The sequence below is a fragment of the Perognathus longimembris genome, chromosome 9 (genome assembly GCF_023159225.1).
Source record: "Perognathus longimembris pacificus isolate PPM17 chromosome 9, ASM2315922v1, whole genome shotgun sequence".
Lineage (NCBI taxonomy): Eukaryota > Metazoa > Chordata > Mammalia > Rodentia > Heteromyidae > Perognathus > Perognathus longimembris.
Window position 1 is genome coordinate 11,325,034 of NC_063169.1, and position 27,512 is coordinate 11,352,545.

The 27,512-nt window shown below is 39.7% G+C and overlaps 1 protein-coding gene and 1 non-coding gene across 4 annotated transcripts in view; one reads left to right on the forward strand and one right to left on the reverse strand.

Moving 5' to 3' along the window:
• Nucleotides 1–27,427, forward strand: part of Sesn1 (sestrin 1) — a 90,767-nt gene extending 63,340 nt beyond the window's left edge. For 2 of the 3 annotated variants that reach the window (XM_048353722.1, XM_048353724.1), the window contains 9 exons: nt 10,790–10,855; nt 11,631–11,831; nt 12,435–12,617; nt 15,619–15,861; nt 19,589–19,736; nt 21,620–21,732; nt 23,745–23,935; nt 25,200–25,344; nt 26,284–27,427. In XM_048353722.1, the coding sequence (XP_048209679.1) occupies nt 10,790–10,855; nt 11,631–11,831; nt 12,435–12,617; nt 15,619–15,861; nt 19,589–19,736; nt 21,620–21,732; nt 23,745–23,935; nt 25,200–25,344; nt 26,284–26,370 (1,377 nt within the window). In that variant the 3' untranslated portion in view covers nt 26,371–27,427. Of the gene's footprint in view, nt 1–202; nt 416–10,789; nt 10,856–11,630; nt 11,832–12,434; nt 12,618–15,618; nt 15,862–19,588; nt 19,737–21,619; nt 21,733–23,744; nt 23,936–25,199; nt 25,345–26,283 lie in introns of those variants that run through there. The other variant, XM_048353725.1, reaches the window with a different exon arrangement.
• LOC125357837 lies at nt 22,954–23,055 on the reverse strand. Its single transcript, XR_007212229.1, has one exon. It is a non-coding gene; the product is annotated as a U6 spliceosomal RNA (small nuclear RNA).
• Nucleotides 27,428–27,512: the final 85 nt, after the last annotated feature.

A 27,512-nucleotide genomic window follows, 5' to 3' on the forward strand; every position in this document is an offset into this window, starting at 1 on the left:
GGCCCACCAAGCCTGTTCTTGACCTCAGAATTAGCTCATCCGGCTTGTTTTCGCCTGCGCCGCGCTGGGCCCCCTTCCCCCTGCCTTCCTACGCTCGGGGGGCGGGGCCCGGCAGCGACGCGCGCTGGGATTGGTGCGTGCGTCCGCCAGGGCGGTGGAGAGACAGGCAGCGGGCGGGGCCTGTCGGCTTGTTTGTCGGCGCGGCCCCGCCCCCGCCGCCTGCGCTGTCCGGAGCGCTGCGGTGGAGAGCCTCGGTCGGCGGCCGCCCGGCGCTCGCTCGACTCCTCGCGCTCCGCCGCCGTCCCGCGCCGACATGCGCCTGGCCTCCGCGGCGAACGAGGCGTACGCTGCCTCGCTGGCCGTCTCGGAGCTGCTGGGCTGCAAGCAGTGCGGCGGGGGCCGCGGCCAGGACGAGGTACCCGGGCGACGGGCCGGGTGGGCGGGCGGGTTACCTGGCCGGACCGCGGCGCTGCGCGGAGGTCTCGCCGCCCCCAACATTCGCACGCTAACAGCGCCCGAAAACGCTCCCCCGGGAGGGGCGCCCCCCCCCCCCGGCGGGCCCGGCTCCCCTTCCCGAGACCCTCGGGTTGAGGGACGGCAGGTGCTGACGGGGAGACTTCCTTCCGCGTCGACCCCGGGCGAAAAAAGGTTGGGGGAGGCAGCCGGCTCGGTGGTTTAAATGGAAGTCCCCGAAACCGAGCAGCCTGTGGATTCCCACTGGCGTCCCGTCCCGTCCCGTCCCGTCCGAACCGAGCGCCCAGCCCCTCGCACTGTAACAAGGAACACGGAAATGCTCTTGAATCAGTTAAAAGATTGTGCTGCCCGAAGCAAGCCATGCTCTGCAGGCTCCGGGACGCGCTGCGCCGCGTTTGCCCCTGTTTGCCAAAGCCCCCCGCCCGGTTGCTTCTGCACCGGCCTTCAGAAAGAACTGTCATTGTAACATTTTCTTTTTCTAAGTTGGTGCAAATAGGATGATGCCATTTGGAAATTACCCACATGACCTTAGTTAAAATATAAACCTTTAAACGGCTGCCATTCAGAAAGTGGTGGAGGAGAAAATTGAATTTGAATTGAAATCAGAATGCTGTATTGCCGTAGTTGAGGAAATCTAAAGGAATAATTTCTCTGCAGCTTTACCCATTGAAATGACAGGTTTAGTAATTTTTTTAATAAGTGGGGTCTGTGTTATCAGTACACTGTATATTCATGAAGACTTAAATGAATCTCATGTAAGTTGTAGGACACCAAATATTTTTTTCTAGATTTTGACATGTATATGTTACGTGTTCCTTGTGTACAGGGTAACAGGATAGCCTTTAAAAATCTTACAGGAGCTGGGGATATAGTTCAGTGGAAGAACACCTGCTCAGTATGTAGAGACTCAGCCTTGGGTCCCCAGCATGCATAAGTAAATAGCTCTCATAGTATTGCTTGGGAAACCTACCAAAGAGAGAAAACTGAAGTAGCATAACAGACTATTCCTATTTTGTGTAGAAATGAGCTTCAGTCATCTTGCCTAAACAGATCTTTCATTTCTGGTTGTGGTAATGTGCCGATTCCTGGTTCTTGCCCCATCTAGAATTTCTAAATATAGCCATGTAAACTAGAAGATAGACATGTTAGCTTGTACACTGATTATAAGATATGTAGTATTGTGTTCAGGAAACCAGGATGGTTGGCATAATCATATTTCATTTTTAATATATCTAACATGGGAAGATAAACTAGGAAGTATTGTCTTACAGGGAAGCTATTTATTTTACAAAAAGAAAAAAGTAATGATACAATTGTCTCCAACAGTGAGTTTCCATACTGCTTTTCACAACTTTCCAGGAATGGAACTCCTGAGCAAAGTGTAGAACATGCATACGGCCAAGTCAGTCTTCTAAATTTTACCTATTTACTTATTTGCCTATTTATTTTGGTGCAGCATTAAATACAGGGCTAGTACATGTTGAGCAAGTGCTCTACTATTGAACCACATCCACAGCCCAGCTATCCTTTTGAATGTTTTTTCTAAAATATAGTTCATAAAAATCAAAAGGAAGTATATGAACTCTCTGCATTTCTAAATACCCTGGTAGTATTCTTAACAGAAATACTGGTATATTTTGCTATAATCATAGTGTTTCTTTGTAAGGCTTCTAGATCTCATTTCTAATTAAGTTTTTTGAATGTCAAAAGGCTAGCACCCAACAATGATTTTTTTAAATAAAGTTAATAAAGTGGAATTGGGACTTTCACTTTTTGTATAACACATCTTTTACTTTGTTGAAATGAGTTTCAAAAAGTATACATTGCTTTATAAAACCTTTTTCGTAGTATGGTTGGTTGGTTGTTGTCTTTCTTTCCTTTCCTTCTCTTTTCTCTCCTCCTCTTCTCTCCCCTCCCCTCTCCTCCCCTCTCCTCCTCTCTTGCCCTCCCTATTTTCCTCTTCTCTCTCCTTTTTTTTGTGGGTTTTTTTTGTGGGCGTTGGGGTTTTTTTTTTGGGGGGGGGGGGGAGAGTTCTGGTGCTGGTCCTGGAGCTTGAATTCAGGGCCTGGCCATTGTCCCTGACTTTTTTCTACCACTTCAGTCACAGCTCTACTTCTGGGTTTTTGGTAGCAAAGTGAGATAGGCTCTCATGGACTTTTCTGTCCTGGTTGGCTTTAAACTGTGATCCTCAATCTCAGCCTCCTGAATAGCTAGGATTACATGCATGGACCACCAGCACCATGTGGTTGATTGATTCTTGACACAGGGTCCCGCTATGTACCTTAGGCTGGTTTGGAGCTCACTTTGTAACCTAGACTGGCCTGAACTAGAGCTCCCTAGCCTCCTAAGTGCTAGGAGGTGGGTGATGTATGCCACCAGGCCCAAATTAATTTTTAATTTTTAAAATATTACTATCAACGCTGTGATTATCAGTCTTATGCGTAAAACATCCAGGCAAGCTTCTTTTAAAAACAGGTACTAAGTACAAAAAAACCCTAAATGACTCAAATGATTTACTTTACTTTTCAAATAGTTATGAGCTTTATCTCATTTTGTATGTATATAAATCAGCCTTTCATTTAAAGATAGTGATATAGATTCACAAATGTATTTGACATTTTGAAACATCTGATTCCAATAGTCGTTTCAGTCTGCAAATACTGATTTTCCCCCCAGAATGAGTACTTGAACTCAGGGTCTCACACTTGCTAGGCAAATGCTTTACTACTTGAGCCATGGCTCCAGTCATTTTGTTCTAGTTTTCATTTGTAAAATGTTTTTTAATACCTTTCAAATGGGGCTTTGAATGTTTTGCCCAAGCCAGACTCAACCTTGATCCTTATTTTTCTGCCTTCCGAGTAGCTGGGATTGCAGGCTTGTACTACGTGCCTGGTGCCATACTGATAGGGGCACTGTCAGCGGCCACTAGATTTTCCTATTCTGAAAATAGGTGGTGGTTGTTACACACACACACTGATGAGAAAACATCAACATTTTGAAGCAACATTGTAATGGTGGAGGCTATGGTCATCTCTTTCAAAGATAGTAATTAGCACTGTTAAAGGGAGGGAACTTTGTTAGGTTGAATTAGGTAACTGATGAAAGAGAACACCACACAGTATTCAGGCAGAAGAGAAGACTTTATTTCCAAACTGCTGGCCTCAGCCCAAGTTGGAGATTGCACATGGCAGAAAGGGCTGGGAGCTGCCAGGCTAGGGAAGGGGCAGGGAGGTGTGGCCAGGTGGGCGGAAGGTGTGGCCACATGAGATGTGACCTCGCAACCTGGGACCCTCCCACGGTCCGATGGAGGCATGACCAAGGGTGGTGTAGGATGTCACCTCAGACAAGTGGGGGGGGGGGACACTTATGCCCCTCCCAGGTGGACCTTACCTTTCAGCCTTTTTTTTTCTTTTTCCCAGTCCTGGGGCTTGGACTCAGGGTCTGAGCACTGTCCCTGGCTTCTTTTTGCTCAAGGCTAGCACTCTGCCACTTGAGCCACAGAGCCTCTTCTGGCCTTTTCTATATATGTGGTGCTGAGGAATCGAACCCAGGACTTCATTGTATACAAGGCAAGTACTCTTGCCACTAGGCCATATTCCCAGCCCACATTTCAGTCTTTTAATACTTATGAAAAAGGACACAGATTGTCTCTAGCTACTTCCTGCTGGCAAGGGGCATTCTGACATTAGGGGTAGAAGGCAGAGATGTGGTCTCCTCTGGGAGAAGGCAGCAAGTAGCATCTGTCCCTTGGTAGATGCAATTCCTTGAATGAAGTCTGGAAAAAGTCTCATGAGGCAGGGTCTGGGCAGTAATAAAAAATATTAGAGAGCACACAAACTGCAAAAGGAAGGGTTCAGGGCAGAAAATTAAAAATTGGATGACTTGACTAGATTGGCTATATCCTACATTCCAGGCTGTCCTGGAGTTGGTGGAAAATGTCCCTGGCTATTTGTGACATCTGAGAGGGAAGAACATGCTAGACTGGTCAACAGTCAGAAGCTGGGACTGGGTTGGGTGCTTAGATTACAGAGTAAGTATGGGAGACCCAGGAAGCTGCCAAGGCTAACAGCCCTGAGTCTTAACACTCACTATAAATACAAATAGCAGGTAACCAAGGGAAGAATGTAAATTCCTGTCTAGTTCAAGGTAGACAGGCATGTACATTAGATGGGCAAGCTTTTTATTTTTCTTGATCTCCCGGGAAGGGCAGGCACAGAGTGGCTCTATTTAGGATATGACATCATCTCCTCTTACTCCTGTCCACAGTTCCTCATTGTCAGTACTGGCCTCGTCTGGGGTGTCTAGGAGCTTGTTGCAGGGATAGCTTGTCCCTATTGGCATTCACAGGATTTGAACTCAAGGTCTGGGCTCTGCCCCCAAGCACTTCAGCTCGAGGCTAACACTCTACCACTTTGAGTCGCAGTGCCACTTCCAGAGTTTGGCTAGTTAATTAGAGATAAGGGTCTCTGGAGCCATGCTTCCAGCCTGGCTCTTTGCTGGTTGGTTTGGAGATGGAGTCTCAGAGGGATTTTTCTGCTGACTCTGAGCTGCAATCCTCAGATCAAAGGAGTCTTTGCCACAAACCATTTTTTATTTCCAGTTAAAGCAACAGGAGACCAATAGAAATAAAGCAGAGCTTACCCGTAACTTAAGAATTGACCAACAAATATGTGCCCGAGTTCTGTAATAACAAAACTCAGTAGATGTGATGAGAGTTCTAGCACTTTAGGATTCCTTGGGATATAGTATAGGCTGGCTGCCTGGGAAACCTGATTTCTGGTGACCCTAACAATGCCCAAGTTAACTAAGTTACTTTAACCAAAGTTCACAAGAGACTCTCCTGGCCTACATCTGTTTCATTAGCATAACGACATAGCCAGCTTTTTCCAGGTTAGGTTGGGTAAGGTTTACAAATGTGTATTAACAGAAAGAATGTCACACAAGAGTCTTAGTTTTTGCAAATCCAAAGTAGTCTTTCACCAGGAATCAGCTGCGTGTGATGGAGTCAGGCAGGAGTCCCATCTACTTTTACCACGGTGGAGGTGGTCAGGATGGTCCAGGTTGGAAGAGAGGGACTGGATCTGGGCTAGTTGGTGTCCCTTGGTGCAACAATCGTTGCACCTCCTGCTGGGTTGCCTGCAAATTTCTACACAATCATTGCCAGACATTTGACATCTCCCAGTGTTTTCCTGGTTGCTTTCTGAGTACACTGGCTTTTGCAGGCTGGTGTCTCTGCAGTGGCCCTTGGGCAATTTACCATTGTGCCAACTTTGTTCATCAGATATACTTTAGATGGACATAAAGAATGACATGTTCGTTTTACATCAGTGTTTAAATCACAGCTAACTTAATTATATACCAATTTTAATAAGCTTTATCTTATAAGAATCTAAGACATACGCATACCTTCTGCTACCTACTGGAACCTTCAACCTTTTTCGATTTCGGAACAAATATTTAAGACAATACTTACTTACCAAATCCTTTTTTATCCAAAGGAAACCATTTTTGTTTCATCAGCTCCTTTTTCCAAGGCTTTCTTCACTATTTTTTCTCTTCTTTTACATTTCCTTTAGTTCTCATATTAGTTTTCCTAGCTACACCTTCAAAGAAAACCTGTGAGGGTTATGCTGTGATTAACATCTACATCTGTTTTCAAAAAGGGCACTTGAGGGGCTGGGGATGTGGCCTAGTGGCAAGAGTGCTTGCCTCATATACAAGAGGCCCTGGGTTCAATTCCCCAGCACCACAGTGGCACTGTGGCTCAAGTGGCAGAGTGCTAGCCTTGAGCAAAAAGAAGCCAGGGACAGTGCTCAGGCCCTGAGTCCAAGGCCCAGGACTGGCCAAAGAAAAAAACAAAACACACACACACACACACACACACACACACACACACACACACAAAGGGCACTTGATGTTTAGATTCTGCCTCTTGGAATCTGGATTGACCAACATTTGTTCAGTTAAATTGAGTTTCTCATCACTACAGATGGAGAGATAATTGAAGTAACCTAAATTGGAAGTTATGAAACGCATCTAGTGCAGCTCGTAATCGCTCCAGGAGCATAGTATCTGCTTCACAGACTGATAAAAGGGTTAGTCTAAGACGGACCTTTTTTTTTTCCCCCCAGGAAGATCACAAAGTATTCACTTCGTGTGTAGCTAAAAGAACAGTATGGAAAGGCTGTAGGCATAGTTCAAATGGTAGAGTGTTGCTCACACTCATACAAACAAATGGTACTGGCTGGGTTCAACTAAAAAGTAGGTTGGTTCTCATAAAAATGTTATGGTGTATATGTGTGTAATTTGTAAAATACTCTGTAGTTAAATAACATGAGGTATTGGGAGCAATGGTACTATTGTTACTTTGTCATCATCATCATCATCATCATCATCTTTGTGAAGAGTAGAAAAGATCATGTCATGTTCTTGTGTCCTTGTCATGTACACAATCTACTAGCCTCCCAACTATAGATTTATGTGATATTAGAACTGGAGTAATTATTTCTCATTGTGTCCAACCTTTTCTGTTTAGGAATTGAGTTTAAAAAATCCATCTTCCTTTCTTCCTCTTTTCCTAATCTCTTCCCTTCTCCTTTCCCCCAATTTTCCTCCTCACCCCATACCTCACAACCTCTTCAATTTATCAGGAAAATGATTCTAGCAATACAAGTGTTCAAGTGTGAATTGAGCAAAATTCGGTTTCACATCAAATTAGAGTTAAGAGGGTAAAAGGAGAATCTTGAATTCCAGGGACTCCTTTCAGTTTTGCCATTCTTCTGACACAGCTTTCTTGCCATACTGATATCTCATCCAAAAATTAATATAATCTCAACTCTAAGAGGATTGAATAATGAGCCTTTAATGCATACCAAAGAACATTTGCTTTTTTTTTGCATTTTGTGATTATCTTTCTTTTTGTCTTACTTTATCTTCACATTATAGTGTTAACAGACATAGTGCTTTCAAAAAGAATATATTTCTAAAGATAATGGAAATATTCCTTTGATCACTGAAGGCTTCAGGAAAAGGGTCACTGAGTTTGGCAATGTGGGTGGGTCTGAACTTATTTGAGAACTACTTATGACCACTGGGAAAAACTTGCTAGGCCTGTAAGAAAACCCCACTTCTGGAGCACCCATACCTACCTTCTCCAGATTGTAAAGTTATTTTGTAATGATTGTTATATAAAGTACATATTTGATATTGAAATAAGGCCAGAATAATGTAATTTGGCCTCATTGTTTTGAAGCCCATGTGGTATTAATTTGAGCACATTTAAACAAATGCCACCCACGTGTTGCTAATGGATTTATAGGACAAAGTCTTTGAAATGAGTTTTCTAAGACCTTTTCTTTCTCTTTACAAATAATATATACATATCTTGCCCTTTTTTCCATCCCCTCCCCAAGGGGGAAAAAAACCATAAAGATCTTTGGAGGAAACACACACACACACACACACACACACACACACACACACTTACATTCTATATATAGAATTGCTTCATTCCTTGTAAGAACTACATGCTATTTTACTGGTCATGCTGAACTTTATTGAAACAGTACTCTTGGTGATCACTTAATTTGTTTTCAAGCCTTGTGCTATTAGGAACAATGTTTCAGTGTTGACACTTAGAGTTGTAATTCAGAGTGTATGACTTAAGTTTTTGATCAATATTGCAACTGTAGAGGTCTTGAAGTATTTATATTCTTTGAATCTTCTTTATTAGCATATATTAGTTGTACAAGGGAGTTCCATTGTCACACATGTATACAATGTATCTCCTCTATCACTTTCCCCATCCCATCCCCCTTCTTAAAACAAATTCAGCACTCCCCTTCTTAAAACAAGTTCAGCAGGTTTCCTTGTTTTCTTTTCTTTTTCTTTCTTTTTTTTTGCCAATCCTGGGGCTTGAACTCAGGGCCTGGACTCTGTCCCTGAACTTCTTTTGCTCAAGGCTACCACTTGAGCCACAGCACCACTTTCCAGCTTTTTCTGTTTATGTGATACCAAGGAATCGAACCTATGGCTTCATGTGTGCTAGGCAAGCACTCTACCACCAGGTCACACTCCCAGCCCCTCAACTTCACTTTTTTTATGAGTGGCTGTTCACTTGTCCCCAAATCACATGTCAAATAATCCATTTTCCCGTATTTAAAATGACACCTTTTGGTCTGGGAATATGGCCTAGTGGCAAGAGTGCTTGCCTCGTATACATGAGGCCCTGGGCTCGATTCCTCAGCACCACATACACAGAAAATGGCCAAAAGTGGCGCTGTGGCTCAAGTGGCAGAGTGCTAGCCTTGAGCAAAAAAGAAGCCAGGTGTAGTGCTCAGGCCCTGAGTTCAAGGCCCAGGACTGGCAAAAATAAGTAAATTAAAAAAAATAAAATGACGCCTTTTCATAAAACAAAGTCCTAAGTATGTCTTAGTTATGAGATGAGTAATAAACCCTTAAGACTAAAATGCATTTTAAGATAATTTTCAGAGATTAAGAAAATGAGAATGTTGATTTTTTAAAATATGTTTATACTCTGTAACCATTATAATTTGTTTTAAAATATTGTACACCCCCAAAATTTGTTTAAAATATAGGTGGTGGGATGGAGATTCAGCAATTAGAAAGGCTAATGGAGTCATCCTTTTTATAAAGGGCTGCCAAGGTGATACATTGAGCAGCAGGAGCATGTTTTCTTCCGCCATTTATTGTAGACTATTAAAAGCGACACACATACATGACTAGTGAATTTAATGTCTCTTCTAATGAAGTGCAAGTTATATACTATCTTCATTATAAGTGTGCAATAATCAGAATAAGAAACCACTAACCTCCAGTATAAGATTTGACATCTTATTTTATGGGTTCAGTCAGCAAATATATACCTTACTTTGAATCTAAGTCTTGATTTCTCCTGCCCAAAAATTTAGTTTTGTCATGTATGCTTAATTTTTTAAAATCTATTCTGCTCAAAAGATTTTCATTCACTTGGACCAAGTTTCTGGACCCACTGCTAGATGTATTTCTCTGCTCCCTCTTGTTTTTCTTTAAAAGGAAAGCATGTGGTTTATATCATGAAGCTCTTCTGGAAACAGTAGGAAAAGAATAGAAATAATATTTTACATAATGTTAAAAGCAGGAGGTGAATGTTTAGTTGTATAAGCTCTAAGAGTTTTTTCTGTTGTTTTGTTGTTTTTGGTGGTGGCGGCAGCGGTTTGTGTGTGTGTGTGTGTGTGTGTGTGTGTGTGTCCGTGTGTCCGTGTCCTGGGGCTTAGAACTGTCCCTGAGTGTTTTAGCTTGAAGCTAGTGCTCTACCACATGAGCTACAGCTCTACTTCCAGCTTTTTGGTAGTTCATTGGAGATAAGAGTCTCATGGACTTTCTTACCTGGGCTGGGTTCAAATGGCAGTCCTCAGATCTCAGCCTTCAAAGTAGCTAGGATTATATAGGTGTCAGCCACCAGCACCTGGTCATCCAAAACATTTTTAATGAGACTAGATTAAAAAGAGGAAAAAAAAAAAAAGGAGACCAGATTAATAAGACATGGGCTTTGCTGAGGGAGTAAGATATTATTATGCCTTTATTTGTGGAAGTACATTGTGTTGGAAAGGACAGGTTCTAACAAGTAGGTAGTTACTGTTAATCATGCTACATATAAGATTCTAAATTCACTATGCCAAAAAGATGGAAAAGCCACTTATTTCAGATTTACTTGAGCTCTCTAAATAGATTATAGGCAAGATGAATAGCATCCCATAAATAAAGTTTTAAAACAAGCCTAGACACAAAATGAATTTCTCTAAAAGTCATTTTACTCTAGCACTTTCTCTTTTGCGTTTAGCTAGGTTTTATTTCTCATATTTCTGTGCTTATGGTGAGGTGTTATCCTAGATACAATAATGACACTTCCTTTTTAGGGCATCTGTGTGGAAGTATGGCCTTTTCATTTCCTGAAAAGATGCACAGAGATTGATATTTTGGTTGAGTTTTGGATGTACAAACACATTGGTCTTATTTTGTATCACTGACAGCCCACAGGGTTGGCTGCTATGTGCTGAACTTTCTGTTCTAGACTTTCTGCCAAGTACTTTATGCAAAACTCTGGTTTTAGGGAAACAGGTTTTATTGTTTTTAGTCAGTCATGTTATAAGATGTTAGCTATGCCGTGCAAACAGAAGAGTTGGTATGTATAGATAGCCATGAAAACAAATTACCACAACAAGCCTGTCTCTGTTCAACTGGTTGTTTTTCCTCCCATTCCTGTATCTCATTTCATGTTGTTTACTGCCTGTGATGGTGTCATTTTCTTTTCTAGGAACTTGGAATTAGAATTCCTCGACCACTAGGACACGGACCAAGCAGATTCATCCCAGAAAAGGAGGTATGTTGTTTGTGAAAGTAGACAGTGAACTGCATGCTTTTAAGGAAATGTCTTGATGACCTACATCTTGGTATCTGAATGATTATTGGTCAACCAAGTGTTTTTTGCAGTTGATGACAGTTAATCATACTTTGGCAGTGAGTTTATGGGATTAGAAAGCTGTTGTAGACATGTTGATTTCTAGTATGTCATAATGTTTTTTAAACACCCATATTTTTAATCAAGTAAAGCTGAGACTTGTTTTTGACTGATAACATCCCACCTGCTTATATTTAGATCTTAATTAGGTGTGCATGTAATCTGAATTACTTGTTCTTGACCATCTCCACAGGCAGGCTGTTATGAACACACTAAGTTGGGCCTTTAATTCTGCATATGTAAAAGGATTTATGCTTTGTTTTCTTAAGGATTGTTGCTGTTAGTTAATTTTGGTTCTCCTTAAATTTAATGAAAGTGGGCACTGTTAGAAGAAAAGGCTTTAGTGTCTGCTTGCAAGCTCGGCAAATTTGATCATCTAAATCTGCTTCTTTGTCTGGACTCTGGCCAACTCTTCAAGCAGCCCATCTTGATGGCCTTTAACATTCAGCTTTGGTTGTTTATTCCCGACTGTATAATGTGTCCATTTAGTCTTCTGTTTTGCTACAAGTTTAAATTCATAACCCCTCTCTTAAGCCAAATTTAATTTGCCTCTAAATGACACAATGCAGCCAACGCACATTAGCTTTAACACCAATTTATAATTTACATAACCATTGCTTTCTTCTCATTTATACAGATTCTCCAAGTGGGGAGAGAAGACGCACAGATGCATGCTTTATTTGCAGATTCTTTTGCTGCTTTGGGTCGTTTGGATAACATTACATTAGTGATGGTTTTCCACCCACAATATTTAGAAAGTTTCTTAAAAACTCAACACTATCTACTGCAAATGGATGGGCCATTACCCCTACATTATCGGCACTACATTGGAATAATGGTTTGTAAATGTTTGATTAAAAAAAAAATCTCCCTGTCTGAAATCTCTGTAAGAGGTAGTTAATGCCTTAAGCATAGGGACGAATACTTATATTCTGACTTGTAATTGGATTCCTGTAAAGAAGTCTATTTTTCCTGTTTTTAAATAACTTTGTATTCAAGCCTAACAAAAAATACTACATATATTTACACTATGCCAAGAGCCATTTTTCCTTAATGAATAAAAGCCAAACAAAAGACCTATCTTATTCTAAATACTTAACATGATACAAGTGGTGCTCAACTTGTTCAGCTTGTAAGTTATATTCCATCATTTTGTGGTTGGCAACTTACTTGAACTTTCTTAAACTCAGCTTCTAAAATTTGTATATTGATAAAATGTTTATAGTTCAGATTTACTTTTTAACAAATTATTTGTGGAGTAATTCTGAGGTGTTTTCTATGAAGTACTTGGATCCTTTAGTTTTTACATGAAACTGCATCTCTATAGTTCACAGAAAAATTTAAAACATAGTAATCAAAAACAGCTTTGATGTTGAAAACAGATTGGCAATAGTTCAAGATTTTCATATCTATAGTTGGAATCTTTTTTTTTTTTCTTAAGGCTGCAGCAAGACATCAGTGCTCCTACTTGGTGAACCTGCACGTAAATGATTTCCTTCACGTTGGTGGGGACCCCAAGTGGCTCAATGGTTTAGAGAATGCTCCTCAAAAACTACAGAATTTGGGAGAACTCAACAAAGTATTAGCCCATAGACCTTGGCTTATTACCAAAGAACACATTGAGGTAGGTAGTGAAGTAATGTATCTTGAGCATCATTTACAACTTCTTTAAAGATAGGCTTATTGAAAAATTGCACAGAAAATACAGAATTCCCATTTTTCAACTCCCTCTCAGAAACACATTTCCCTCCTATTATCAGCATCTGGGATTTGTGTAGTACATTTGTAAGTGATAGACCAATGATGATTTGTAGCTGCATCCTTCACAATGGGGTTCGATCTTTGTCTTATACAACTCCAGAGTTTTTACAAGTGCATAATGTCATGATACTATTACTATAGAATACAGAGGAACAGTCATGTCCCTGTGCTTCCTCCTAAACAGCTGCAACTACTGGTCCTTTCCTGAAAAGTTTTGCTACATTTCCAGAATGTCATATATTGAGATTGGCTTTTTATCAAAATGCATTTGAAGTTCTTCCTTTTGATAACATGAGAAAGCATTTATTTCTATTGGTGTATTATACTCCAGTATATGGATATACCATATTTTATCCATTCACCTATTAAAGGGACATCCTGATTGCTGCCAGTTTGGGCCAATTATGAATATAGCTAGTATGTCTTCTTGTGTAAGCATTTTAGTAGACAAAAGCTTTTAGCTCACTTGAGTAAACTACTTTGTCACTGCTGTCTGTGTCTTACAAAGAGCTAATTATGAGCTTTGTAAAAAGTCTGTGCCATACCAGTTTGCATGCGGTGGTGATGAAGAAGCATTCCTTTGTCAGCACTGGTGTCAGTGTTTGAAATTTTAGCCATTCTCATAGGTGTGATGTGGCACTACATTGTTAGGCATCTTTATTTTTATAATGTCATCTTAATTCCTTCTGGTTATACAGTAAATGACTTTTAAAAAACATCTTTTTGGTCTACTCTCCCTATTTTATAGAATATTTTAAACATCTACATAATAGGTGATGTCAAAAGGGATATAAGTATCTTATTAATCATATTAAATGTTATTGTATTGTCAAAGAGAAATTGCACAAGATTATAATGTAATGATGCACAAGGGACTTAGGCCTAACTTTTCCCTCCCTTCAGAAATTCACACTTGCTTAGGCAGGTGCTCTACTACTTGAGCCACACCTCTTGCCCTTTTTGCTTGGGTTTTGACATACGGTCTCCCTTTTTCCCTGGACCAATTTGGACTGTGATTTCTTTATTTACATTTCCCATGTAGAGATGACAAATGTATACTACCTCACCCAGCTAATTCTATTCAGATAGAATCTCAAGGGGCATTGGCAGAACAAGCTTAAGGCCCAAAGCTCAAATTTCAATACCACTATCAAAAATTAAAAACAGAGATGAATCTCATGAACCTGACTGGCCTTCAACTGTGATTCTCCTGTGTAGCTAGGATGAGCCAGTCGGACCTATCAATACCCAATACCCAGCCATATTCATAGTTCTTTTTTTTTTTTGTTTTGTTGCCAGTCCTGGGGCTTGGGACTCAGGGCCTGAGCACTGTCCCTGGCTTCTTTTTGCTCAAGGCTTGCACTCTACCACTTGAACCACAGCGCCACTTCAAGCTTTTTCTGTTTTTATGTGGTACTGAGGAATCAGAGGGCTTCATACATGCTAGGCAAGCACTCTACCGCTAGTCCACATTCCCAGCCCCCCTAACTCTTAACCTAAGTATAATTTGGTGATTAAATAATGTTGAAACCACTTCAAATTATTGAAGTTACTGTCTTACTTTTTTTTAATGAGACTTGATAGCAAAACACACCATTTCACACAGTAACTTCCACTTGAAACACATAAGTATTATTTGAACTAACAGTATAATTTACTATCTGACACTTGAAATACAATGCATTTTTTTAAATTTTTATTATCAAACTGATGTACAGAGAGGTTACAGCTTCATACATTAGGCATTGGATACATTTCTTGTACTGTTTGTTACCTCCTCCCTCATTCCCCTTCCCCCCTTTCCCTTTCCTCCCCATGAATTGTTCAGTTCATTTACACCAAACAGTTTTGCAAGTATTGCTTTTGTAGTTGTTTGTCTTTTTTTACCCTGTGTCTCTCGATTATAATGCATATTTTTTAATGTATTTTGTAACGTGGTGCCAGTGGTTCACACCTATAATCCTAGTTACTCAGGAGGCTGAGATCTGAGGATCAGGGTTCAAAGACAGCCTGAGCAGGAAAGTTCCTAAGACACATCTTCAATTAACCGCCAAGAAGCCAGAAGTGGAGCTACGGCTCAAGTGGTAGAGTCCTGGCCTTGAGCAAATAATATCAGAGACAACACTCAGGCCCTGAGTTCCAGCCAACTGGCACCAAAAAAAAAGAAAAAGAAAAATGCATTATTATGTTTTTAAATAAGTATAAAAAATAAAATCCTACCCATGCACCTGTGGCTCACATCTGTAATCCTAGCTACTCAGGAGTCTGTTGAAGTTCATGATTCAAAGCCAACACTCTTATCTCTAATTTACTACCAAAAAGGTGGAACTAAAGATGTGACTCAAAGTATAGAAAGCTAGCCTTGAGCACCAAAGCTTAGTGTCCAAGTCCTGAGTTCAAACTCCAGGACTCTCTCTCCCCCCCCACACACACACCAAAGCAATGTGTTAATAGTTCTATTTATATATTTCATGAACATTAGTAAGTTGTAGGTCCTACATGTTCAGAATTGTTCTACAAGTTTCATGTTGAAATTCTACTTTAAGTTTTATATGAAATTCTGTTTTCAATAGATGCTTTGCTATTATTTGTTTTGTGCTGGTGTGGGGCTTAAACTCAGGCCCTCCCACTCTCACTGAGATTTCTTGTTCATGACTGGTGTGCTACCACTTGAGCCATATTTATCTCATAGATTTTAATGCCTGGGATGTCTTCAAACCCAAATCTTCCAGCTCTCAGCTTCCCGAGTAGTTAGGATTACAGGCATGAGCCACAGATACTCAGCTAAGCCATATAATTTTACCGACACCTCCAAGTATAAGAAAATGTTCCCTAATTTCTTTTTTCCTCCCTGCTTTCCAAAGGAGCTTTTAAAAGCTGAGGAGCACAGCTGGTCTCTAGCGGAATTGGTGCATGCCGTAGTTCTACTCACACACTATCATTCTCTTGCCTCATTCACATTTGGCTGTGGAATCAGTCCAGAAATTCATTGTGATGGTGGCCACACGTTCAGACCTCCTTCTGTTAGTAACTATTGCATCTGTGACATTACAAATGGCAATCACAACGTGGATGAGATGCAGGTCAACTCAGCAGGAAATATTACGGTAAGTGTCTATTAGTATGGGACTGTAATGAGACTAATCACAATAATTGTTACATCTTCATTTGGCTGCTTAGAAAATCCACCATGTTAAGTCTTTTAGACACCTACCCTCTTCATTAAGGATGAACTTATTTACTTCCCTCAAATGCTCATTACTAGTCTACATACTCAGGGATACACAGGGTTGTAAGCCACTCTAAGAGGTTGCCCTCATGTAATTTTAGGGTCAGGAACCATCAGCATGTACTCCATCAGCACTAGGTAACACTGAATGTCTACAATAGTGAAATAAGGGGAAGCTGAAAAACTGTGGTCTGTTAGTACACACTTCCTGGTGCCAATATCCTTTTCTGCAAAAGGAACAGTTGGATTCTTAACTCCACTTTTAAGGATTTAGTCAGTGCTGATCTGGAAATTTCTCCTCTTAAAATATTCTTCTTCATGATGAACTTTATAGAAACAGAAAAGTTGATATGGATGATAAATTTGTTAATGCTTTCCACCTTTGTTTTTGCTATGTTATATTTTGTTTTGTTATTTCTTACAAACATAAGAACATGTGGGATTTTCTGTAAATAAATTTAGATTCTCGGATTGCAGTGAGCCAAAATTCCCTGTATTCCTTATTATAATGAAAAGGCAAGTGTTTATTCTTCAAAAGAGAAGTCACAGAAATAGAAAATAGTACCACAGTCACCTGAACACACTTTTCACACATTTTCTCAGAATTTGGGCAGGTTGAATTGGCTTTCATTGTATATTTGAATTGGACAAGTTACCAACAAACTTCTCTGAGCCCGTTTTTTCACGTCTAAATAAAGGTACAAGACAAAGTTACTGTGAGGTTTCAATGTTTCTAAAAACTTAAAATAGCAAGCTAGAGGTATGGCTTAGGTAGACCACTTGCCTAACAAGCACAGGACCAGGAGTCCAAATCTCAGTACCACCAAAACAACAAGAAATGAGCAGCAGGGTGGTACCCACGTGCCTGGAACCCCAGCACTTGGGGTGCTGAGAGTTGTGAGCTCTCAGCCAGCCTGGGGAGGCTATGAGGCCTTATGACAAAACAAGGGAGAAAAAGCCTAGCTCAGTGCTTAGCATTTATCAAGTGCTAAAATAAGAGGTAGATTTATCTGTAGTGACATTAAAGTAGAAATGAATCTGATTGTCCAAGGTTTATCGCAGCTCTATTTTGACAGATCCCAAGACTCTCCAGTGCCATTCTCCATTGAGGTGACTGGATTCATGTGATAGACCTGCCCAAGGACACTGATTATTTATCAAGCCTTGGGGGTTATAAGCGGATCCAAGAAAGTATATCAGTTTCTAGGATGTTGAGAGTGATCCTTAGCCTTTCCTACCAGTGGTTTAGTACAAGCTAAAGAAAAAGTACTGGATTCTTTAAGAAATTTTATTTTTCTAATTCGTTAGGTCCCCATTTCCATGTTGGATGCTTTTAGAGGTGCCATATTGATGGCACTTGACAATGAGCTGATATATCTGACACATATCTGGAGAATAAACTATCTCAGTTCTTCAGATACAAATGGTAAAACAAATTGAAATAATTTCCTGGTATCTTATTAACATATAATACTGAAATGAAACGCTGCCAGGCCGGGTGACACGTGCCTATAATCCTAGCACTCCGAGGTGAAGGCAGGAGAATTGCAAGTTCAAGACGAGCCGAGGTTACGTAGTAAATTCAAGGCCAGCCCCAGATTTCCGTAGGATTCTGTCAGGGGGAAAGAAAAATGCTGTATTTTGTTAATCACTAACAAATTTAATAATTAGTTAAGGAGCAAAAGAAACTTTCCTTTTCCTCATAATTCATAAATTTATTGAAGATTATCTTTCCTAAGAATATATAATAAAATCAAGCTTTTTATCTGAGAGATTGATGAACAAAATATATATAATAAGTAGGTCTTGAGATGTTTATGTGTTTACAGTATATAAATGTATTTAACAGAGGTGGTTGTCCTGGGGTTGACTAGTAAGTACTTCTTACACTCCAGTCACACCGTTGTTTTATTATGTTTTTAAAACCTCAGTTCATTCTATGTACTCCCCTAATTTTTTTTCCCAGTCCTGGGCCTTGAATTCAAGGTCTGGGCTGTATCCCTAAGCCTCTCTTTGCTCTACCACTTAAGCCGCAGTGCCACTTCCAGCTTTTTCTGTTTATGTAGTACTAAGAAATTGAACCTAGGGTTTCATGCATGCTAGGCAAGCACTCTACCACTAAGCCACATTCCCAGCCCACTATCCTAATTTTTTTTTTTTTTACGGTATTTTGTATGGCTGCTGACATCTCAGAAATGAATGTGGAAATGCATCCACTAAAATTTTCAGTTTCATCATAGAAATATTTTCCATGATGGAATTACTAAAGAGTTTAATATAGGGTTTTTGGCCTGTATAAAGCAGATGAAAGTCATAGTACAAGTAAACAGATTATCTTTTAATATAACATTATCCGGCAGTCATTCTGTAACAGGTTTCTCAAATATCTGTTTCATGTACTGTGCTAGATTGTGGATATATACCAATAAATTCAGCAAGCACCAGACCAACTTCATACAAATAACAATTATAGGTTGTGACTGGTGCTATGCGAGAATAATTGCATGTTATGAAATAGGAAGTAGATGGTTGGAAGAAACAAGCTGACTCACTGAAGGATCCATGAGTAGAAGCCAGGAAAACTTGGAAGGTAGATCTAAAAAACACTCCTGGCAAAAGAAATAAAATGTATAAGGGGGAAATACTAATTTTGTATTCGAACCTTGTGCGTTGATACTTTGAGACTTAAGTGTTTTATAAAGTATATATGCCATAGGTTTGGTCCCGTTTTTAGAGGAAGGATGCCTAAGGTATAGAATTATGAATCATTTTGTCTACTTGCCTCCTCCTCATGTGCTAAGACCCATCACTGCAGATGTGCTACCACTAGTCACCACAGCAAGTGATAGCTGCTAGCCCCGTTTGCAGAGGTCAGGTGGCCACCTCCAGCCATGGGAGAACCAGTTCCCTTTTTAACTGGTAAACTGTATAGACAGACAAGTACTATTTTCAAGATGATAGAGATAGACATGTTGATAGAAATACAAAATGATTATATAGTACAAAATTATTATACTTTGCATATCTTATTTAACTAATTCAGCAAGTAGAAGTTAACTTTAAAACATTCAGATCTATTTTAATGTTTAAAGCAGCATGAATAGTGATGGTAATTATTCACTTTAAAAGCATTAGAATTGTTAAAATAAGTTTGCTCTTATATTTTTACACCTGAATATATATGTATATATGTCCAATAGACTAAAGTAATTCCAATTATTTATGCATGTATAATAAAACTATGAGGAAATCTATTTTTTACTCTATTCTGATAAGAAACCATTCTTTTTATTGGGGGGGGGGGCGGCTTTTACCAGTACCAGTGTTTGAACGCACAGCCTCATGCCCTTGCCCAGCTTTCTAGCTCAAGACTGAAGCGCTACCAGTTCAGCCACATCTCCAGTCCAAACTTTTGCTGGAGATATGACTTCTGCAGACCTTTCTGCCTGACTTGTCCTCCAGGTTTCATCGTCCTGAGAGGCTAGGATTGCAGGTGTGAGCCACCAGGGTCTGGCAAGATCCAAATCATTAAGAGACAGACTTAATACAACCTATTAAGTTCCAAAACTGCAACTGCCCTATGTAACATTGTGTTTGTTCTCCAGGTAAGTGATTCCTTCTTTGAGGTTGAAGCCCTCATGGAGAAGATGAAGCAGTTACAGGAATGTCGAGATGAAGAAGAGGCAAGTCAAGAGGAGATGGCTTCACGTTTTGAAATAGAAAAAAGAGAGAGCATGTTTGTATTTTCTTCAGGTAAGAGCAACATGAACACAGTGAATATAGTTTATATTGCAAACCCTTTTTACGTAATTAATTAATTTCAGTAAGTTTTAAAACATCAAGCTATATATCTCTTTCCTTTTAGGGAGGTTATTGCATTAGGTATTCCTACTTTGAGATAATTTTCAAAGCAGGCAACTAAGGAAAGGATACATAAGAAAATAGCACTAGACATTTGGTTTGGTTTCTGACACTAAAATCACTGCTAATAATCTTTGTGAATGTAAGTCACTGAATATATGAATGTCCCCTTTTATTCTTTTAAAACAAAGAATTTTAATGAATAAAGCATCAATTGTTTTGAGCTTTTCTATGATTTGGAAAAGGAGATGTTTATTAAATTGTCAGTAACACCATTAGCCCTTTATGCTTAACCTTTATCTATCTATCTGCAAATCTGGGGATATTCTGTGTAAACCAGGTACTGTGAAAGCTTATAAATGTTCTCTAAATATATTTTGACAAGTACAAAAAAGGAGAATGTGTCAGAAACATCAAGCCTGTAATAGCAAAGAAAGAAAAATTGTACAAAGGGAGGTTAGGTGCTAACTTGATTTTTGTTTCTATTTGTACCTGAAGATGTAGAGTTTTCATAAAATATTGTGTTTACTTATAAATGGTAATCTCACCAGGCACTGGTAGCTCACGCCTATAATCCTAACTATTCAGGAGGTTGAGAACTGAGGATCCTAGTTCAAAGTCAGCCCAGCCAAGAAAGCCTATGAGACTTACCTCCAAAAACCACAAGTAGAGCTATGGCTCAAAGTGGTAGAGCAATAAGCTCAAACACAAAAGCTCAGGAGCAGCACGCAGGCCCTGAGTTCAAGTCCCATGGCCAGCCAAACAACAACAAAGTAATCTCATCAACTCTTCAAACATAATGAAAGGAAAAAGGCTTGCAAACAGGCAAACACTATAGGAACTATTGTAAAAATGTCAGTTCATTGGACCCATTAAAATGTTTCATCATGTTACACATTAAAGAGCATAAATATTCAACAAAAATGAAGTACTAGATGTTAGAGCATAACTGGTTTTAAAAGTTATTATCACTTTAAAGATTGTCCAAGACCGGATGGGTCTGATGGAGGTGCATTGTATCCATTTATGCACAACCAGTTGTCTTGTACAACCAGTTGGTGCTAATAAAAAAAAAGTGAGGGGAAAAGAAAGATTGATTCTATTTCAAACTATGAAGCCATCTCTTCTTGACTTGCTTCTTTACTTAACCAAGTGGCTGTTCATACTTTGAAGAAACCGTTGAGAAAGCACTAATAAAATTGATAAATTAGGGTGGGGACACAGAAGGAAAGAGAGACTACCAAAGAGGGAAGGAAAAGCATAAAAAAATTCAACTCTGAATATCTTACTCATTCTGGCAGTACTTAGGTGTGAGCCGGAGGCCTTGTGCTTGCTTAGCAAGCTTCTAGCCCCATCTCCAGCCCTTTTTGCTGTAGGTTATTTTTCAGTGTCTCACTTTTTGCCCAGGGCAGCCTCCTCTCTCTGGCCTCCCACACAGCTAAGATGACGGGGTGTACTACCGTTGCCTGGGCTGGCCTCAAATTACCAAAGCCCCAGCTTCTTCCTCTGAATAGCTAGTATTACTGCAAGTATGAGCCAACACACCCAGCATGAATGTTTATAACAAAAAATCTTACTTTACTACTTCCTATTTACTGATAAGCTAGTACTTTCTATTTTTTTTAAAGCCTACCTCAGCCACTTTCTCTTGTTTTGGTTGGTAGTAGTTACTTACTGTCAAAGAACAAGTTATCTCCTTTTTATATGAGTAAAGTGAATGTTAACCAGTGTCCTGTCTTTTAAAAGCTTTCAATGGCTTTTTAAAATTGTTTCAGATGATGAAGAAGTTACACCAGCAAGAGATGTGTCTCGTCACTTTGAAGATACTAGTTATGGCTACAAGGATTTCTCAAGACATGGAATGCATGTTCCAACATTTCGTGTTCAGGTAAAAATTGCAACTTGTTATATACACATGATTGATTAGAAAAGCCTCAAATTTGAGAAAAAGTCATGTAGATTTGAGAAATGCTTTATAAGCTGTATCTAAGAAGGTAAATTCTGAAGAAAACTTGAGAACCACTAATTAGCAAATATCTACTCTGTATTCTGATTTTATTTAGACTTCTAATATGTCTTAAAATTATTGCTTAAATATTTTGATTAGGTATTTAATTCAGATTAATGGATACTCCCAACTCCCTCTTGTTAGGGCAAATGTTAAGTAATAACTGTTCTACCAGAATTATGAAAGTAGTTGAACTATAAGATTTTTGCCTCTTTGCCCAAAAAACTAAGATACTGCTTAAATGGATTTTTTTAGGCATAAGGAAGAGTTAAACTGTCTCATGAAATATAACAGATTAGAAGTCAAAGAGATTTTTATGAAGGGAATTAGAATTTAAAGGATTTAGATGATCAAAACAAAGGGCAGGAGGGTTATAGCTCAGCAGTAGATGACTTGCTTAGACTATTCAAGGCCCTGGATTTGGCCCTTAGCACTGCCAAAAGGGAGGGAATAAGCAAAGGATTGTAAGAAAATAGTTAGGCTTAGGTTTAGGTAGGAGAGAGAAAGAAATGATAAAGAGACTGGGTTGTTGAGAATTTTAAGCAAGAGTGTAGCTACTTGTATGTTAGTGGGAAAGTAATTTAAAATTAGATCTGACTGAAATGTCCAAACAGTTTGAATGAGGGTTGGAAGTTTTGTTTTGTTTTTATTTTTTTATTTTTTATTTATTTATTTATTTTTTTGCCAGTCCTGGGTCTTGGACTCAGGGCCTGAGCACTGTCCCTGGCTTCTTCCCGCTCAAGGCTAGCACTCCGCCACTTGAGCCACAGCGCCGCTTCTGGCCGTTTTCTGTATATGTGGTGCTGGGGAATCGAACCTAGGGCCTCGTGTATCCGAGGCAGGCACTCTTGCCACTAGGCCATATCCCCAGCCCTGTTTTGTTTTGAGTAGTAATTTTTTCCTTGCTTTCAGATTTTTTATTTATTATTGTCAAAGAAATGTACAGAGGGGTTATAGTTTCATACATAAGGTAGTGAACACATTTCTTCTCAAACTTGTTACCTCCGTCATTTTCTCCCATCTTCCCCTCTCCCCAGGGCCCTCCTCCCACCCCACCCCGCCCCCACCGAGCTGTACGGTTGGTTTACAGCATATTGTCTTATAAGTATTGCTGTTGCAAAAATATGTCATCCTTGTGCCAGGGGCATGCTAATCTTCTCTGTATCATTCCAATTTTAGTATGTGTGCTGCCAAAGCAAGCACGGGTTGGAAGTTTTGACCAGAGATGCTTTAGGAAAAATAAACAGGAGAACAAGGTAGTAGTAGGAGCTTATTAGACTTTCTATAGGAAAATGAATTAGAAGCTTAGTTTATAAGGCTGAAAGGTAGTTGAGGCTAGGAGAAAGAATGAGTGAGTATATTCAGCTAGAAATTCACTTTTTAATTATTGACATTTGGAGACAAGGTGTTGCTATGCCACTCAGGCTGGCCTGAAATTCTAGAGCTTCCTGCCTGGCGCCCCTCCCCCCACCCCGCGCCCCCACCCCCAGAACTGAGATCACAAGCATGAGCTGCCATGCCTGGCTTAGAAATTCACAAAGATTGAGCACCATTTGGTTAGCTTCCGTGGGGAAAAGTGAGAAGAGGAATCTCAAACTGGGTCACCTCTAGAGACTGAGTAGAAAGACTTGGGGAAGCTAAAAATCAGTGGCCTGTTGGTAAGAGAAAACTGCCTGTATTGGTTCTTAAATTCATTCCCTTACAAAATTTAACCTTTTACACGTTTCAATATGGAAATGGAAAAGAGCAGATTGGAGTACAGATTCCTAGGGGCTCCGAATGAAAGACAGTGAGCTGCAGCTACCATTGACCTCACCACCATGCACAGCTGTGCATGTAGAGCTATTTGGCCACATCTTAATTACTTGTATTTGTTCTATTTCTATATTTAGGACTATTGCTGGGAAGACCATGGCTATTCTTTGGTAAATCGACTTTATCCAGATGTGGGACAGCTGATTGATGAAAAATTTCACATTGCTTACAATCTTACTTACAATACGATGGCAATGCACAAAGATGTTGATACCTCAATGCTTAGACGGGCTATTTGGAACTATATTCACTGCATGTTTGGAATACGGTTAGTCTGTTTCTTATGTTTAAAGAGATATTTTCCTCTAGACCTAAACTACTCAGATGCTTGCAGTGTATCCAGACACAGATATATACTTATAACCATCCTCCCCTCCAGGAACTTATTTTTATGCTGCTGTGTGCTTCACAGACCTACTTTCCTGCAGCTTCAATTTTCTCCCTCTGTTCTAGCTAGGAAGAGTGACTGGAAGGGAAAAGGAAATGACAGATACCTCCAGGGAAGGGAAGGGCAAGTAAGATGGTCCCAGAACACAGATGAGAGGAAGCAGTTTGTCACCAAACATCTAGGTCTTCTCCATGTGGCTGTTCTCTGGACCCTCTGAAGAGTCCTAAGCCCATAATGCTTCATCCGATGAAAAGCTTATGTCCTTACTGTTAGGTTTAATGAGGAACTTCTGTCCTTGCTAAGTTTTCAGCAACATGGTGTTATCCAGAAAATGCAGTCAGGATACAGTACCTTCTCATATGCGCACAGAGTCCATGCTCTGTTGCTTTCTGGTTATTTTAGCTGTAATACTAGCTTTTGCTTATCCCTTAGTTTTATCTGTGACTCTGGTCAAAACATACAAGTCCTCTAATTTAAACGGCACAGGCCTTTAAAAGGCATGTCTGACCAGTTTTAAATTAATTTCTACTAATCTGTGGCAGACTTTGGTTTTAGATTTTCGGATGACTATAGTGCCAGCTTTGCCAAGAACCCTTTTCCTCTGAAAGCTCCATAAGCAGTGCCTGTGTGATCTGTAATCCATGCCGTCCATGTGGTGGCGGCACTTCTGAGACCATGTGTAAGCCAGCCCGTGGCTCCACCCACCTTCCTGCCATTTTTTTCTCACCTGACCCCAGAAACCTTTTTACAGTTTTATAACATACAATAGTACCACCAGTAATAAATGTAATTGCTGAATTGCTTAACTTCCTCATTGGGTTTTTCAGATTTAGTTCCTCCCAGTATGGCTGCCTGTTCATGACCGTAATTACATACTTTTGCTTGATGCCCAGTGGTACCATGTTAATATTGTCATTTTTCAGGAATTATTTTCTAGAGCACTAGAACATTTTCTGTTCCTCTCCCAAAGTTTACCTATGTTCCCCTACCACTCCTACCACTCCGAGGTGAACTTTATAAGTAATAGTTTAGGGGGATCAATGGCGTACACAGAGGGAAAAGAAATACTACTACTGTGTATTGTTGTAAAAAGAGAACAGATCATACACTGGAAGTGTTCATTCTTAATTATGTCTTTTAACAGATATGATGACTATGACTATGGTGAAATTAACCAGTTATTGGATCGTAGCTTTAAAGTTTATATCAAAACAGTTGTTTGCACTCCTGAAAAGGTTACCAAAAGAATGTATGACAGCTTCTGGAGGCAGTTCAAGCACTCTGAGAAGGTATGTACCTACTGAGGTTGTTTACTGTCTCCTTCAGCAGTGATTCTTATCTTCCTTCCCCAAACCAAAGAACATTCCTCAACACAGTTGTCTCCGGTCCACCTTAGAAGGGAGGGAGCCTCATATTGTCATAGTAATAGAACAAAGGCAGAAAGGGGGGTGAAGTTTGGGCATAGCTGTCACTGCTTCGGAGAAAGAGGACTATTTGGCAGGAGTTCTTCTCAGTTGTAGTGTACCAGTGGGAATGTTTCTCTTTGAAGCATTTTTATGAAAATTAATGAAAATTTGGCAGGGGGCACTGGTGTTTTGCTAAATCTGTATCTAGATTTTTTCAAGTTTAACACACAGCTAAGAAGGATAGAAGACCAAAACATCTATCCAAAAAGAAATCAGGTAACTTTGGTCTTGAGAAATTAATATTCTGTTCAGCAAACCTAGACTTCTAAGTTACTTGGTACCACATAGAAAATGTAATTATTACATATTTGATTCACATAACCATGAATCAAATATTCAGAAAAAATTGCATCTGCACTGAATATGCAGACTTTGGCATTGTTTGCTATATTTACATAGCGTTATTTATAATGCAGAGATGATCTGCAACATACATGAGGGTGAACCACAAATACTGTCCGTTTCATATAAGGAATTGGAACATCCAAGAAAAGTCCTAGAACCAAGGGGGGAGGGGGGTATGAGGGACAAGGTAACAAACAGTACAAGAAATGTATCCAATGCCTAACATGTGAAACTGTAACCTCTCTGTACATCAGTTTTATAATAAAAAATTAAAAAAAAAAAGTCCTAGAACCAGTCACCCATGGTGACTGGCCAACAGCTGTGGTGTTGATTAAATGATGATGATGATTCAATGATTGGAAAAGCTATGCTTGTATTTGTAACCCTCCCTTACATGATGTTGTATTTTATGTTCAGGTTCATGTTAATCTGCTTCTTATAGAAGCTAGGATGCAAGCGGAACTCCTTTACGCTCTGAGAGCCATTACCCGCTATATGACCTGATGCCTTTCCGCCATTAAAGATGATTCTGGAATGTTGAGCAAATAGTCTACAAGGGGAAGGTACCAAGCCCCAGGACCAATGGTAGATAAATGAATTCAGAATCCATTGTGCCATGATTCCATTAGTTTCTGCTATTCTACTGTGGAAATGCCACTGCAGGCACAGGCAGCGAGTACTTGGCAGCTTACGGTTTAGAGCCACGAAGAAGAGCTGCTGTTCATAGTATTTTGCTTTTTGACAGTACAGGATGCTGTATAATTGTTTTAATACAGCAACTAGTAATTCTCCAAATCCTGTTGCTTTTATGTTAAATAAGATAACAAGAATTGGAGCATGCAGAGAATGGGACTTGGATAAATGACTAAGATTTATACATAAAGAATTTTAGAAGAACTTGGTGCTGCTATCCTAGCTGGTGGAATGAATAGATGGCTGTTACAGTTAAGCCAGTAGTGACTCAAGTGAATACTGCTACTATCTGAGCCTACGTACAGAATTTGTGTGGTTTCCAATTAAACTTGCATACGGCGGGGGGAGGGGTGCATCTAAAAAAACCATAAAATTATTACAGCTAAGACTGTTTCAATTATAACAGATCTCTTCTTTCATTGTCGTTTTTAAACTCAAGGGTTATTGGATGATACTAAATTACAGAGGCATTGTTAAAAGAGTTTCTTCAAAAAGCAATCGTAAATGAAATTGTGTGAATTGTAGAAAAACTGGCTGTGTTTTGCTAAGCTGTTTCACAAGGTTCTCTGGCATTGGAGCAGCTGTGGGGGGGGAATGTCCCTAACTGCCGTGCAGTGCCGGTGTCATCGCCCCGCGCTCCTGTCCGCCTCGTGGTCCCTACTTCAAAGGATGTGCAGCTCCTGAAATAATAAAAGCTGGAAAATATTTTTAGTCAGGTTATCACATTTGATTTACAGAACTGCTAACTCTGAAATACAAACAGGCTTGAAAAAAATGTATTAAGTACTTTGTATTCTGGAAGCGTGAATTTGCTTTTGAAGTCTGTCAGTATTATTGGTATTTTTCAATAAAGAGTAATTTTCTCCAATTTTGTTGTTTCAACTTCTTAGTAGGTCTTAGCTTCATGATTAGTAACAATTCTGGGTTTCTGTTTACTTTCAGAAAAACCAAGT